Raw genomic sequence first — 15831 nt, forward strand, 5'->3', positions numbered from 1 at the left:
AATGAAACACCAAATAAATCCCAATACGCATGATGTTTCCGATTGAAATGACACAACTCTCAAGAACTATTTACACTTAATTGCAACGCGTTTAGTTTTGCGATTATTTTATTTCCTACCTTTTTTTCGACCATTTAAACCTATCTGTTTCGATGTGAACCGGAGATACGAACAACGTCCAATCGGAACACGTTCAGCCAACGCATCGCAATTCTTATTACTCTTTCCTCTAGCATCTATCGCTCATTTACATCTAAAAACAAAACACTTTCGCCTGAGTATGAGAAGCGCACCACGAATGCACCAAATAAACGCTCAATCACCATCCATCGCCATGAAATATCCAAGCTGCTCTGGTGGCTCCGCACGAGCCCCCTTTGAACATGATCGGATATTTCATACCAATTTCCAGGCGCTAGGTGCGCCTCTTTTGAGCCGCACGTATTTCGCGTTGGTGCATCATTTGGGCGCCCGTTCGATCGCATCCATCACGATGGTAAACGCTTGGGCCGCCGGACCGAACCACGTGCTGGTTTGCACCATACGGTCCCAACTCCAACCCGACGCCCGGCCAATGCCCGCCGGTTTCGATCGAGCACCAGCAAACGAACGCCCACCATTCAGGTAATCGATGTAATCGTAATCCGACGTAAGCGGGGCCACTTTCGAGTAGTAGATGGCGGTTAGCGTCGAGTAGATGACCACGGCGGCCGTCACGAGCTGCAAGGTGCAATTTGTTTCCATCAGTCCTGAGGAACGACCAAAGCCAGAGCACATCGTTCTACTCACCTGGAACACGGCCCAAAACTTGTACGAACCCTCGCTGATGACGAAGTCGTAGTATCCGTTCAGGGGGTCACCCTTGATGTAGCGCCCCTGTGCAATCGCTGTGGAGTGAGTGCGAGATTGCGTTAAATTCGAACCGGTCGCCTCGACGACCATCGTCTTATTCTACCATTCCTACCATCGCTCTACACTAATTCCTATTCTCTAGTTTTGACACTCGGCAGCATTAGTTCCTAAATCGTACAAGCACAAAAAGGACTTCCTCACGGGAAGCGCACGACACATTGAGATGAAACATTCAAGGACTCATTTCGCGGTTGCTCGGAGAAAAATAAAAGCAGGCGGCATTAAATGCTTCATATCAGTGCGTGTGGCCCTGGTCCCTACTTCGGGGTCTTTTCTATGGCTTGCATGACGATCTCGAAGGCCTGAGCCGCAGGACCAAACCACCGGCTGTTGGCTACCGTGTCCAACAGTGAGCCTCCGGTGGCGCTACTACCCGAGGCAGATCGACCGCCGGAGAACGAACGGGCCCCATTTAGGTAATCGATATAGTCATAATCCGACGTGAGGGGGCTCACTTTCGAGTAGTAAATGGCCGCGAACGTGGCGTACAGCACGAGAGCCGCCGTGAAGAGCTGCGAGGATCAACATGAAAGAAACGAAAATGCGTTTTGCGGTGAGTTGGATTGCGGAGTCCGCTAATCAATTAGCTCGCCCGATGGCACCTACCACCCACTAGAAGGGAGTGACCACCGGTGGCTGAGGGGTGATAGCTACCTGAAACACCACCCAAAACTTGTACGATCCTTCGCTGATCACGAAATCGTAGTAGCCGTTCAGGGGATCGCCTTTAATGTACCGTCCACTTGCCACCGCGGTTGCTGTTTCTGGAATGAAACACAATTGCGCACTGTTTGTTAGCACGGTCAAAGCAAACATCGGTGCACCGGGAATTCAGTAGAACTAACACTTCCCAACCAACGCGCGGGGCTGAGTGGTGGCTGGGCGTGCGATATGGAAGGAACAATTCACTACAATTCGAACGATCATGCGACACGAGATCGAAACGAGTGCTGATGATGAGCTAAAATGTAATCAACGCACAGCGTAATCCTACCGCGAGCATTATTTATTCCCTTTCCAATCTGCTAGGCCCGTTTAAAAGCGAGACAGGCTTGGGACGCGTTACTTTTAATCCCGTTGATTGTAATTAATACCGCTTCGGTAACCAAATGCCCAAAAGGGTCTCTGCGCCTGAGTTTGGTGTTTGCTTGAATATATTTTACGGCCACCAATGTACCTTTTCACTGCACCGTGGTGTGGCACTTTAAATGGTGGTTGGGTTTGTTTTTTTTTTTTGGGATGTGCAAATGAAAACGTAACTGTGGCATACAAACCTCCAACCACCACGTGACATAATGTCCCGCCCGCCTAGCTCTGGCAGCCCGACATTCCGTGCACGCGTGCACATGAGTGATCCGCAATCCGTTAATGCCGGCGGAGAAATCCAAAACTCCAAAATTTACTCATATTTGCAGCTGCATTTCGCATGCGGCGCTTTTCGGATAGCTTTCACACGCCCCTCAGCATCCATCGGTAAGTAATGGCATAAAGCACGGTGCCGTGAATGCGCCCGTGATGGCTTGGGGAGGGAAAGTTTTTAATTTGTAACTTTATCTCATTCCGAGATCCCGTCCCTTTTGCAAACGGTACCCACCGGGCGGCCGATGGAAAGCGAGATGAGAGTTCTGTGTGTGGCTGTTTTTTTTTTAATGTTTCATTTTCCACCGGTCGGACCGGCGGATGTAACATTCGACGAGGGAAGATTGTTTTTCTCTCGCTACCGCTGGGTGGAATTTCGAATGCAGCTCGTCGCTATGTGCGCTGAAATCGAAGGTAAAGCGGCGCGCTTAAGCACAGTACCATTCGAATGTGCAATGCACGGTTGCTTCCAGAAAGAGCGAGAGAAAGAGCGAGAGAGAGAGAGAGTTTTCCCCAGCCCGAAAAACGACGATCGTGCGGGGCAGAAGAAGAATGTAAAGTTTTTCAATTTATTTCTGCCTCTGCCATAGCGGTGCCGGTGCCGGTGCTGCTGGATGGTGAATGCCGTCACAAAAGTGTGTGATTTTTCGCAAAATTTCCATCAAACCTCGGGAGCTTCCACCAGGCGCTTTTGCCCTCGTGCAATGAGATATTGATAAACGAAAAAAAAAAAAGAAAATATAATAAGCAGCAAAATTCCAAGTAGCGTTTGTGCGTTTTTCATCACGCCCCAATATGGTTTAACAAAAGCACCTTTTTGCAGTATGCTCGTTTTTTTTTTAATTTTTGCTAATTTTAAAACCCGAATAAGCTTGTCTAATAAAACACTTCCGACCAACCCATTCCATTCAACCATTCAATCGTAGCTCGGCTTTGTTTCCTTAATCACATATGCGCGAGCGGATGGCACGCAAAAAACCCAACGCGTTTTAGTCACCGGCCAACAGGAATTGCAATTCCGAACGCCATTTATATAGCGCCGCAGAGATCAAACAGCCGCATCAATACAGCGCGCGTCCCAAACAATTTGATGTCCCCGGCCGAAAATATTTGCCCGCGGCCATAAAAGAATCTAATAAAAAGCCATTATTTCCGAAGCGTTTTTCCTTCGCTTATGCAAAAGGCACCATTTTATGCCCATCTCGAAAGATATATATGCTGGGTGTGTGGGTGTGTGTGGGTCCTTGTTTGTGTCTCCTTGCTCTAGTTCCTTCGTTCCTAGCCCCCCTTCCGGTATGTGTAACATGCCGCGGAGCTTTTCCAAAAAAAAAAGCACCACATCCCTGTAAGCTAGTTCCTCTTCGCCGGTACCAGCACCGGATGCTGGACGAGCGTGTCCTTTTTTTCCTACTCTCGCAAGTACGCACCGTGTGCCAAATCGTGTGCTCAGCTCTACTGAGAAATACCTTCTTCCCATCCAGCGCTCGATACCACCGAAGCGCCACCGAAGAAGCAGCCAGTATGCTGCATTCGGGAAATATGCTAGGCATTCAAAATATTCATTACCATTTTCATTACCTCCGCCGGTGCCGCTGGCGCTGCTGCTTGTTGATTTTTCGCCAACAGTGATGATCTCGGTTTTATTGCCACCGTCACCGGAATTGCCGTCATCGGTGGGCATCGTCCGGCCCGTGCCCGCGCCCATCGATCTTCCGGACGATAAAACGGTGCTTATCACATTAAATAATGTCAGCATCGGTTTCAGCATATTGTTGTACTGCTGCTGCTCGGTCTGCTGCTGCTGCTGGGTTTGCTCCCGTTCGACCCGATCCGCTGCCTCGTCGTAGTCTTCCAGACCCTGCTCGTAGCTGCAGGTCACGCCAGGACGCCGGGATTCACGGGGAACGGGATGAATTTCACATTCACAGCGATTGAAAGAGAGAGAGAGAGAGAGATAAAATGTGCATGAGCGTTCGGAAAGGGCAAAGCAAAAAAGGGGTAACGTGCTAGTAAAGTGGAAAAAGGCCAAGGTGGAATGTTGAGAAGAGCTTCGTGACGGGAAAATGCTTGGCAGCCTGCACGGCACCGTTCCTAGGATATTCTTCAGCGTCGATGCATCCACGAAACGCTGGAATTTGCAACGATCGCAACGACATGCATCACATGCACACAAAAACGGCATTGAATTACGTTATTTAAAGTGGCGGCAAAAAGTTTATCAACTTATGATGCAATATTATGGCTAACGCCTGATGAGAAACTTGAAAGTGTTAATTGATCCGTCAACGTCTATGTCCGTCAGCTGTTATGAAACTATACTTTGGTATTTGAAAAATGCATATGCGTTTCACGAAGAATAAAACTTGTGTTCATGAAACCCCGGACGACATTTATTTCCCCCCACAAGGTTAGCCCAACACTAAACGTAGTAGGCCAGATAAAATCGCCCGGCAACCGAACGTAAACGCCGCCAAGAATGTGCGCAGCGCTCGGAGGCTAAATGATCCCCGGCAAATCGGAATACACGCCGGACCCGGGCCGAGCGTCGTGCGGACATTCGCCGACAGCATGCTGGCCGCAGCCCAAGCGAACAGTCGTGCAATCGGCACCGCGTGGGACAATTTTGGCACCGGGCAGATAAGATAAAGCGCAAACAGAATTAAGCGATAATAACAATAAATAAAATTTAATTCAGTTTCTCAAATTGTTTTATTAGAAATAATGAATGTACGCGAAAGTGGCGCGACCGCGATGGCAATGACCCAAAGCGGGCACGTTTCGGGCTTGGGGATTGTTTTTGAGCCGGAACCCCGTGGCCGGTGCTAGCCCGCACAAAGCTCCCGAAGGCACTTCCGGGTCGTGCCAAAGAGCTTCATTACGGTTCACTGCGGTTGCGGAAAATGGCTTGCAGCTCGGGTCTGGCCGCTCGGGAGCGGGAGTTAATGAGGCTAATGAAAGAAAAACCTCTCCCTTTGCAACCGAACCGTAACCGAATACCAAATTCAGCCGGCGACATTAGGATGGACACACAGAGCGACGGGGCACATACATGCGCCCGTACCGAAACCACAGGCTCCCATTTTCCGGTGCCTTTCTTCGCTGTGTGCACCCCTTACGCGAAAATCATCATTTTATGGGGTGAGACTAACGGTCTAGATTATGATCCTGATTTGAGTTCAAAGGATCACACCCGCCCACCCATAAGCTCGGAGGCTTTGCGACGAAGAAGAAGGCACACGGGGCTAGCCATTTTCCATTTGGCCACATGTGTGGGTGGGTGCGGGTACGATCCGTAGTGCATGTTGTGGTTATGTTAATTGATAATGTTGCGCCGGAATGTTAGGGTGTCCGGTTGTCCTTCGGAAAAGTGCGTGCCCGGGAAATGGGGTTGCAATGAAGAGATGAAGAGCGAATGAAAGCGAGAGAGAGAGAGAGCGAGAGAGAGTGAATAAGAGCGAGATGGGATAAAGGCAACTCGGAGCTGGGCCGGACGATCGATTTTTCGTGGCTCCATCCTTCGCAGGATTATGTGATTATCAGAAGCGCACGTTCCTGTTCGATGGCGCTTCTGTAGCGATTCAACACAAATTGAAACAAATGAATTCGCAGCGTCCCAGCCAATTACTGGCCAGAATCACCCACGAGAGATAAGAAAATAGGACGCCGGCCAAAGAACGAGTTCTTACGAGTAGCGAATGGCGAATGGCGGTTGGGTTGTATCCTTCGCATTGGAATTGCCAAAAACTTTCGCATCCCGGTGCCCTCGTCAAATATGCACGGTGAAATCAATTTGAACCGGAAGCTGACGTTCAATCGACCGAGTAATTTTAAGGGTTCGGTAAAAGCTACAAAACGCGTACTTATAAATCCTCCCCCGGTCCGGTGAATTCGGGGTAGGCAAAATTAGATGGCCCTCTGATCAGCGTATCCGTTACATGAAATGCCACGCGAAAATCATCACCATCATCATATTGACCCAAACGGACAGCAATTTGAATGGGCTTACACATTTTCTGGAATTTTCCCTGAAAGGCCATTCGACGCAAGGGGTTTTGAAACTGCAGACAATTTCGCTGCTCGTTTGCGCCCGTTTTAGTAATTTTCTTTTTAAAAACTACCCACCTACACCCAAACCCATGAATGAATAATTCACATAACTCAACCGTACGGCCTGCGCATATCGCAGTCCCTTTGAGGGTGGTGCTTTTTCCCGGTCCGAGCCGACATCACCCGCTGCTGATTACAGCTACTGCAGCAAATAATTGGAAAACCAAAATGATAATTAATACCGAATGCAGCGTCGGCGATGAATCGGTTTCCATTTCCCATCCAAAGGGACCGAGTAGCCGGAAGTTGGCGTGGTGCCGTGCGTGCCATCCCAACCCATCCGGTTTTCCATTTTCCATTGAGCCATTACAGCCTGCGGCATTGGGCCGATGGCGATGGGCCAGCGGGCAAACGCAGATCAATAACCCAGATGCGCTTGTTGTCACTGGGACGACGGTGTGTGATTCGTTGAATATTCAATAAATATTTCACCTGTTTATTTACGATGCGCTCCGGCACCCTGGCTGCGTAACTGCAAGGCCCAAAATATCCACCTGATCGGCCTCATCGGCCAGCTACTGCTCGGTACTCGGTAACGCTTTCAACAGTTCAACCATTTACCGGTGATGCGCGCACAGTTTCGAAAAAAGGCCCTTTGGCAAGGCTGATGACCGAACCGAACCGAGGGACAGACGGGTGACGAATGAAATTACGTGTCCCATATACGCGAGATGAATGCATTCAAATGATATTCAATTTGTTTTTATCTGACCTTGCAGGTGCAGGGCAGCTCCGGTCGATGCGTGCATGAAACATTTAACCACCCTCTCGCGCACATCCAGCACCGAGCATAACATAAAAATATGAATCATTTTACCGTCCGACGGTGACGGTGACCCCCTGCCATCCAACCAGATCAGACAGCATTAAGCAAATGGATTAATTATTTTGTGACCTCCAGCCCGCTCGTCTTAACAAGCCACCGGGCCGCGGGTACAGTGAGCTTCCAAAGAGCACAAGCACCTCGGTTGAATGAAGCTGGGGTGTTTTATTCTTCAAAAGGAGCAAGCAAACAAAGCGAACGAGCTATGTAAAATGATGCGATACATGTAAAGTTAAGCTTGCGAATTTTAATCTAACAAGTGAATGATTTTGGTATCAGAGATTTGAGACATTTTAAGGACACAAAAGGATATGCACACCTATTATTTAACACCTTGTTTACTAAAAGACTGTAATTTTTATGGCAATGTTTAAAGAATATGAAGGGAAATAAGATAAGAACATAATAGTTTTTTTTTATTCTTCGAATAAATTTAGACAAAAAACGATATTTAAAGGACATTGCAAAAGATAAAGGATACAAACATATTACTTTTAAAAAGCGATCGGATTTTTCATGTGTAATCCGTTATACAGTAGCTCGTTTATTTAATAGCTTTAATTCTTCTTAACATTATTGGGTCGATTTCCACTAGATTACCTTCTAGAACGCAAACCTTTTACAGCGACAACGCTCCATAATTCGACTACCAGACGATACACTCAGCAGACGAGTCTATTTGCACACGACTGTCCCACGATTGTGTGTTGTCTTTTCGATTGATGAAAGCAATTGGCCACGCTCGATTGGATGCCAATTCTGTTTGCTTTTTTTCCCGCCCTCTCACGGTCGTTTTTTTTTCTCTTTTATTAATTTTCGGAAACAATTTTGAATTAATGAACTATGACCCGCTCCTTCATATATTATGTGCGTTCGATTTGGCTTCTGGGGCCGGCGCTCGGGAATGCACACGCAACCGAAGAACGGGAATGCACGACGACAGCGATTGAATATCAATTTTCAATTGCTAGCAGATAAAAATTAATTCCTGACCACACCATCCCACGCTGCCCACACACACCGCACCTCACCTTTGTCCGAACGGAAAAAAGGGAACGAAACGAAAATAGTACTCAAAAAAAAAAAGAATGCACCAGCAGCAAGTGCAATACGCCCACCCAGCTGCAGCGTGGAACCGTTTTGCCGGCAGCGCAAGGACTCAATTCTTTCGGTGACGGTGTAATAAATGAATGTACGGCATAATTAAAATTAAAAGCTCACTCGGGCTCGGTCCACGGTCACCTTTTTGCGCGCTCGCCCATTTTGTTGCAACCAAGTGGCGCCCAAAGCGGGTAGGTGGATGTGTGAGTGGAAAGCGGGGATTAACCCGGGATACCCAGGCCGGCAGCGATTGGTTTGACCGATCGTGCGTGCAAATTATGCCACGGGTGAATAGATCTTTTCGCGAAACTTTTACAACCGGAACAAGCGCTAAAGGGGAGGTCGGAATTCCGGTTCGGCATTGGTGCGGCCCTTGTACTTCTCCATCCCTCTTCCCCATACCCGCTGGAACCGAACCCGATGGCGTGGTGATTGTAATTGTCAAATTAAGCGGTTTAATTTAAATCTCAAACCCCGTGCGAAAGGTCGGAGCAAGCCAAAAACCGGGACCCAACCCGGGGCACCATATCCGGATCCGCACCCGGTGACAAGCTTCGTGCCGCAAATTAAACCCCGCCAAAGGACACGGAATAAACGCGCGCCACACACATTGCCCGTCCCACGACCCCGCAGATCCGCGCAGGATACGTGCAATTGATTATCCGCTGGAAATTATGCAGAGTGAAATAATTCAGCGACCAGCGCCAACAGCTCCGGATGCCGCCACCACCGGGACCGTGTGGGTTTGCTTGGAATGGCATCGCGAAACCACGCGCCAATCGCACGTTATGGCGCACAATCACGGTAGCGCCATTTGGGGGAATCCGAATCCGGAACGAAAGACGAGCGAAAAAAAGAGAAAAGTCAGCCACGAGTCAGCTACGAGACCGCCGGGGGCCTGCACCAGCCCTAACCCAGGCAGCTAGGCCAGGCGCTTGTTTGTTCTAATGTTTGTTATTGCAGGGCATCCGGTGAACATTAAATTCCCAGTGATCATAAATTTAAATTCAATCTACGTTGTAAGCGGTTGGGTTGGGGCCCGTTTTTTTCACCACCACCACAATGCACGATCGAATATAGCCCACCCCACCCACACACTCAGCGGGTGGAAAATCCTGTCCGCAATCTACCGAACGGCAAATTGGTATGTTACTACAATAAATCCCACTCGCTAATACGCCACCACCGCCCCAGGCTGGCCGACGACTAGAGCAAAAGTTGACTCCTGTTTGGCCGACCAAACGGACTACAGTCTTTACCCGGGGCGGGTTACGATGGGACTGGCTTTTCTCACCCCCACTCCGGGCCAGGTTCGACCGACCGGCAAGTACTGTAATTACCGTTAAGCACAGTTTTGTACACTTTTTACACCCAGCCACGTGATCGATTGCTAATAGGGAAGCCATCGCGTTACTAGCCTGCCGAATGCGAGCAGGACCTCGGAAGAAGGGCCACCGAGCGGCGAACGGAACATCCCGCGCCGGATGTGCATTAGTTCGTCATTAATTGGACCTTTTTTTTCCTTTCCAGGCCCGCTTTTATGGCCAGTGACATGCAACAAGCGAGGACCGGGGAGTTTGATGCACGGGAAAGAATAGATTTGATGAGCTGCATGACGTCATTAGCGATGGGGTGATTTAATTGAAAGTTTAAATCAGTTTCCCTACCGTCAAGGCCGTGGCACTGATCGAGGTGAGCTGCAACACGCACATCTGAACCGTATTCATGTGGCATGGAAATCAACACCCAGTCTTTGGCGGCTGTATGATTAAGTCTTGGACCGACCTGGCTGGGCTTTGAAAGGACGTTAGCAGCCCTTATTGCAAAAAAAATACTTCACACCTGAACATTCACTCATTCAACTGCTCATAGAGGGCTTCTATCGTCAACAGGGTAATATTCCGCGTTGCATCACAACTAAATGGAAAAAGATGGAAGCTTAGGGATTACAGCTTTTCCCGTGTAAAATCACACCTTTTTCTTCGTCGTTTTAATGACCGTTGCGGACTGACGTAACGAATTTGCGTTCCCCAGCATCATATCAGGGATTACGTGGCAGATTAGTATTTTTTTAAGGATCAAATATGACAGCGCTTTGAATGCCACCGTTCATCGAGCAAAAAAAAACGTGTTCAATATCGTTTTAGTTTTCCCGCACCAGCAACTGTAAAATGGTGGGATTAACGTTGAACGACGTTGACTTTTGTGTGCTTCAGGTTCAGCTGATTGCGATGACGAACGTCACACCACGTGTCTGACACCGTTCGATAGCAATTGCGCACCTATTTCAGCATAGTAACCATTACCTTTTTTGACAGATCAGCAAGACATGGCCTACTACGATTCTCAGCAGTTCATCGCCAGCGCAGCGTACGATTGCGTAAATAATACGCCCGTGAGCCGGTGTACTTTTGGTGTGGAAAATTAGTAAAACTATGCATGGATTCACGGCCCGCCTCGATACACCCACACGTGCATGCGGATCGGTGCACCGAAATGATTGCTCGCTCAAAGCTAACATTTGCCAAACCGGGCGGCTATAGAACTATGCTGCCACGACAACCCAAAGTTCATTAACACCAGCCCCAATGAGCGGGAGTTGATGAATAGTTTCCGCAGTAATTAGGCAACTTTATTTGAGAGATAGCTACACATTCCATACATCCTCTGGCCACCGTTCCCCGTCCACGATGCATCCGTTCTCCCCCACCCGTGGTCTAATGCATGTTTGCAGCCCGCATCGCGCCATCTGGTGGTACCCATTTCAACGCCCACCCACAACACCCCCTTTTTCGGGGGGGGGGGGGAGTTTTTCCGTCGAATAACTTTCCGTGCGCCGGGACGGAGTTTAGCGAATTGGTGTGATTTTAGTGCATGATCGTTTCGGGTGTTCGCAACTTAAACAGAACCGTTGCGTCGTCGGGTGTCATGTTTGCGCCATTGTGTGACCGAGAGACACCGTTTCCACCGTATTCTATTTTTTTTTTCTATCTTTTTTTAATTGTGTGTGTATGTGCAGTAGAACAATTTCAAACTTTCCCCCGCACGGTGGGATCCTTTTTGTCGGTGGGATCCGTGGAAGGACGCCGGTGAAACGTGTATCCTGTGTCGTTTCCTCGGGGGAAAACTGGTTCCAGAATTCGTTTAGTATTTTGTGCTTCGCGCAATGAAACTTTTTTTTTGTTGCTTTTTTGTAGTGCGCATAATTATCAGTCGCTCTCTCCGGCACTGCTGCGAAAGTGCAAACATCGATTCGAAGCGGGAATAAGTCACGATTCCACCGGCGACCACATGAAAAGCCTTCCATAGGTGGTTAAATTTAGTATGAAGCGATATGATTTTTTTCCCCCCATTCGCTCGCTTTCTCCAAATTCATTACTTACCGACTTAACTGCTTCACGGGCCGCACTATCTTTGGCGTAGTCGCCACTGCATTATATCCCACCGTCGTTTCCGTCACTGGTCCGTGTTCCGTCGTGTCCTCATTCTCGTCTACCACCGGTTCATCCTTGCCACCGGAGCGACCGTCGTTTTGGTCGAAACTTTCATCCTCGTCCAGCAGTTCGTCCGAGGAATCGACCGCCACATCGCTGCTATCGCCATCTTCCGGTACACTGGCTGTCGCTTGTCTCGCTGCCACACCAACGCTTCCGGCGGCAGTTCCCGCCGGTTCCAGAACGACCACCAGCACCATCGCCACCACCAGGAAGCGGACAAGCAGCTGCACCAGGGAGCTAGCCATCATTAGCTGTAGCTTGGGCCGAGTTTCGCCCGATCAGAATGCAGATTTCGATAAGCCGCTGCTCCGGATGAAAAGGCGTCAGCAGGGAGTAAAAGTTTGCCGCTTGTCTCGAATTGCTAGCGGGAATTTGTGCGCTTCTCACACTCGAATATCCTGGGATTATTTCCTTCCGCTCTTTTTTTAAATAATTTACAAAATCGCTTCGTACCACCTCTGCCCGGGTTGTGTCACGCAGGATCTGAGGCCAAGGATTACACGTGCTCGGATGCTGCAACACTCCGCACGAAAGTGCACTCTGTGCTTTGGGGCTCGGGATTCTCAACGAAGGCTCACCGATGGGCGCAACAACTGCATCATTAGCTATTTATCACTTCTGATTCGTCCGACCCGTACCCACGCTTATGAGTGTCGTAACCACGCGTCACCGGGAAGCGCTGGGTTGTGCTGAATTATGCAGAACCATCTGCACACAAACACGCGCACACACACACTTACACACAGCTAGGCACAGCTAGGTTGACTTACTTCTTGGTTTCTTGGGTTTCCTTCAAGCCCAACGGGCCGATCGATTTCTCACGTGCAAAACGGACGAAAAATGCACCACCACCAGGCAAGCGTACGCTCTTTCGTACGGTTGTTTCTCGCACCGGAAACGACCAAAGAACGGTTCGAATGTGCACACTAAACTGTGCACTTGCAAGCTCCAACTCCAAGAATGTTCGTGGCCGTCGTGCGTTCTACGTTCGAGAAGCGTCTGATTGTAACTACCGCGACTGATAGCTTCTCGCGGGCAAGTTATCGTTCGGTGCCGTGGCAACATTTTACCGATCACCGAAAGCAGCTCGAGCATATGCGGTTCTCATTAGCACCTGTGTGGCCACGTCCAGCCGTTTGGCCCGGTTTAGGGGCGTACCGGGTCGGCTAACCTAGTTTAGTCGGTGGTCACTTGTTACACGTTAGCAGGATTGTTCTTTTTTTTTTTGATTCACCATTTTCACTCCACTCCACCGTTACACCACGTATGATGTGGCAGGGTGAAAGTTTTCCACGGCGCCATTTTTTTGTTCTCTTTCGAATAACGAGTGGATATTCTTCCACTGTGTCCTGACCGAAATCGTTCAACGCAATTGTCGCTAAGCCAGACCAATCGGTTGTTCTACAGGATGCTGGTGCAATTTATTGTTCGCCTGTTGTCTCTGAACGGCGGAAGAAGAGCACAACCGGCGGCATCGATTCCGGTGTGCTTTTCGACCTCTGCACGACCCACGGATCCACGGGCGATCAGACAATCCGAGAGATAACTTGATTTATGTCCAATCGCTCCACGTCTAGACAGAGCCGCTGCAATTTCCTGTCTCGCTCGTCTCGCTCGTCAATTTCCGTTCGTTCGTTTTTCCAAACGCCCATGCAACTCGGGGGTGGGGGGGGGAACTGACACACACCCGATTCCGCCGAAAATGGTCTCGTCTGTTTTTGGGAGGATTGATGAACATCGGCGAGTTAATAGCATAATTTACCAACGAGTTTGGAGTCGGTTTTTGGTGTGAGTTTTTTTTTTGTTTTCGCCACCCCCACTAACAACCCACTGCAAATCCCACTCGCTGGGTGGACGAATGGGGGCGGGTTTTCGAACCTTGCCGCCGGTAATTTGAAGGACCAACCATCCCACTCAATCGGCAACCGATTACCGGCGATGGGTTTCGTCCAGGTGGGAACCGATCCCGAAGGAGCGACGATGCATACATTACTTGTTTTTTTTTCTCCCTTCAGCGGTGCAAACCAACCGTTCGATTTGCGATCCGGAAGTGTTGCCCCATTCGCACCCTTAGGCCACGCAGAACACACACACACCCAAGTCCTGGCCGGTCTCGGTCCGGACGTTCAATTACGAAAGATTTCTCAATTTTCACGAAACGATTCGCAAATCGATTCGGTCATCGAGGCCGGGTGAGCGAAAATGTGAAACATGTTTTTCCGTTGGCCATTCGATTCGCCAGGGCCATTTCCCTCACTTTTTTGCCCATCCGTTGGTGTGTGTGTTTTTTGCTTTTTGTGCATTCGGTTCTTTTTCCCCCTACCAACTACATCCGGGTTTCGGCCAGACAGACGGACGAACGGACAAACGGGAGACTCGTCAAGGCGTCCTGGGTACAAACGTTCGACAACAACCCGCACCACAGACGCCGGAACGTTGGCAATCGAACAGATGTGCCGAACGTGTCAGCTTCCGGCGTAAACTGATTTCTATCCCTCCGGCTGGGTCCACGTTCCGGTGTTGGCGTGTTTCGTGCAGGTATGCGCTTCTTGTAGACGTACGACAGAGCGCCAAGGTGAAGCCTCGGTTGATGCGGCAAAACGCCTTTGCTTTAAGCGAAAAGGGAGAGAAATTTGACGCAATGCCGGTTGCCATTCGCCGTAACAATCGGTCGTTGCTGGTTGGTAATTAAAATTCGTATTTTATTTTATGTCAAAAAGCGAAAAATGTCTTCGTTCAAAAAAATATACAGCACACCTTTCCAGGGGACTAATCTCCCCTAAGCATTCGGTTGCGATGAATCAATCGATCACGCGGACCCCGGAAAAAGTGCCGGAAATTTCGACCGGACAGGTCAGCGTGTGGTCACGTTTTGCCGCCAGTAAAATCACGCATCATCAATGATGAAAAGCACGTAACATTTGTTAATCCGATTGTACTCTTGACGCCTTGCGCTCTCCTTCGAACCGGCGTGGCATGAAGGATTCCCCAGCATAAATCAAGCCCTTCCATTCTAATGCGCTCGCCCCCGGAAGCGGGCTGTAATCACGTGAATTCTCATTCCCCCACAGAAAAGATCACGTCCACAGGTCGAGTGGAAAAGCACGTGTGCACCGGGAAGGTGCTGAGACAAACAAAACGCGCACTCCGGGATCGGTTTAGGCCCGTGGCCGATATTCACCACGGGACCGATGTCATATTTTGGCACCTAGCATACGTGCCCCCAGGACGGATGATTTGTTGTCAGCATCGGACCACACGCGCTGATTACGTGGCACCACAATCGCTGAAAACTCACCAGCACCGATGCAATTCCACGCTCGATGGGCGATAAAAATCCACTGATCAGCTACGAAACCATTAATGAGACCACCGCGTGTCCCCGAAACCGAAACCATTAGCCACTAATTTGCGGTAAATCACGGCACTAGCATATGAGGAGGAAGAAAAAAAAATGGGCGTAATTTTCCGGATGCCCAACATGCACCAAATTGATTTCCTCTGCCAACCGCCACGAAGGCGTCGGTATCCGGTCCACTGCCTGTGGCAACAGCGTGGACGTTCACTCATGTATATTATATACGGCCGCGAGGGTTAGTCGTGCCACGTGTGTTCCGCGAGGTCGAAAAACCGACAAACACAAAATGGACACCGCGTGGGTGTGGGATGAGCAAAGCGAGATGAGTTCCTTTCATCCTCGCGTTCCGCAAACGCACAATCACTTGCACGTGCAGGGGGTACACACACACAAAAAAGGGGGTTGCAAAGCAAACAAATCCGTGCAAATAAACCCCGTGACATGGTGGAAAAAATCGTTGATTGATATAATTTCCATCCAGGCTCGGCGTTTAGGGCCCGGTGCGAAGGGCCGTGAGAAAGAGAGAGAGAGAGCGAGACGGGCGAACGAGAGAGTGAACGATTTATTCACGAAAATGGAATATTTTCATCTCGCCACACGGGTGTGCAATAACGCAAAAGATCAATCCGATGGGGATGGCGATTTTTATTTGCTCCGTTTCGTGCGTGCCCTTC

General features: G+C 49.4%; 1 protein-coding gene across 1 annotated transcript; it reads right to left on the reverse strand.

Moving 5' to 3' along the window:
• Nucleotides 1-459: 459 nt before the first annotated feature.
• LOC128723907 (uncharacterized) lies at nt 460-12044 on the reverse strand. Its single transcript, XM_053817672.1, has 4 exons — nt 11686-12044; nt 3838-4139; nt 790-887; nt 460-720 (listed from the first exon to the last, which is right to left on the reverse strand). The coding sequence occupies exons 1-4, from the start codon at nt 12042-12044 to the stop codon at nt 460-462; spliced, it is 1020 nt and encodes a 339-aa protein (XP_053673647.1).
• Between the last annotated feature and the right edge of the window lie 3787 nt (nt 12045-15831).

This window comes from Anopheles nili, chromosome 3 (genome assembly GCF_943737925.1).
Source record: "Anopheles nili chromosome 3, idAnoNiliSN_F5_01, whole genome shotgun sequence".
Lineage (NCBI taxonomy): Eukaryota > Metazoa > Arthropoda > Insecta > Diptera > Culicidae > Anopheles > Anopheles nili.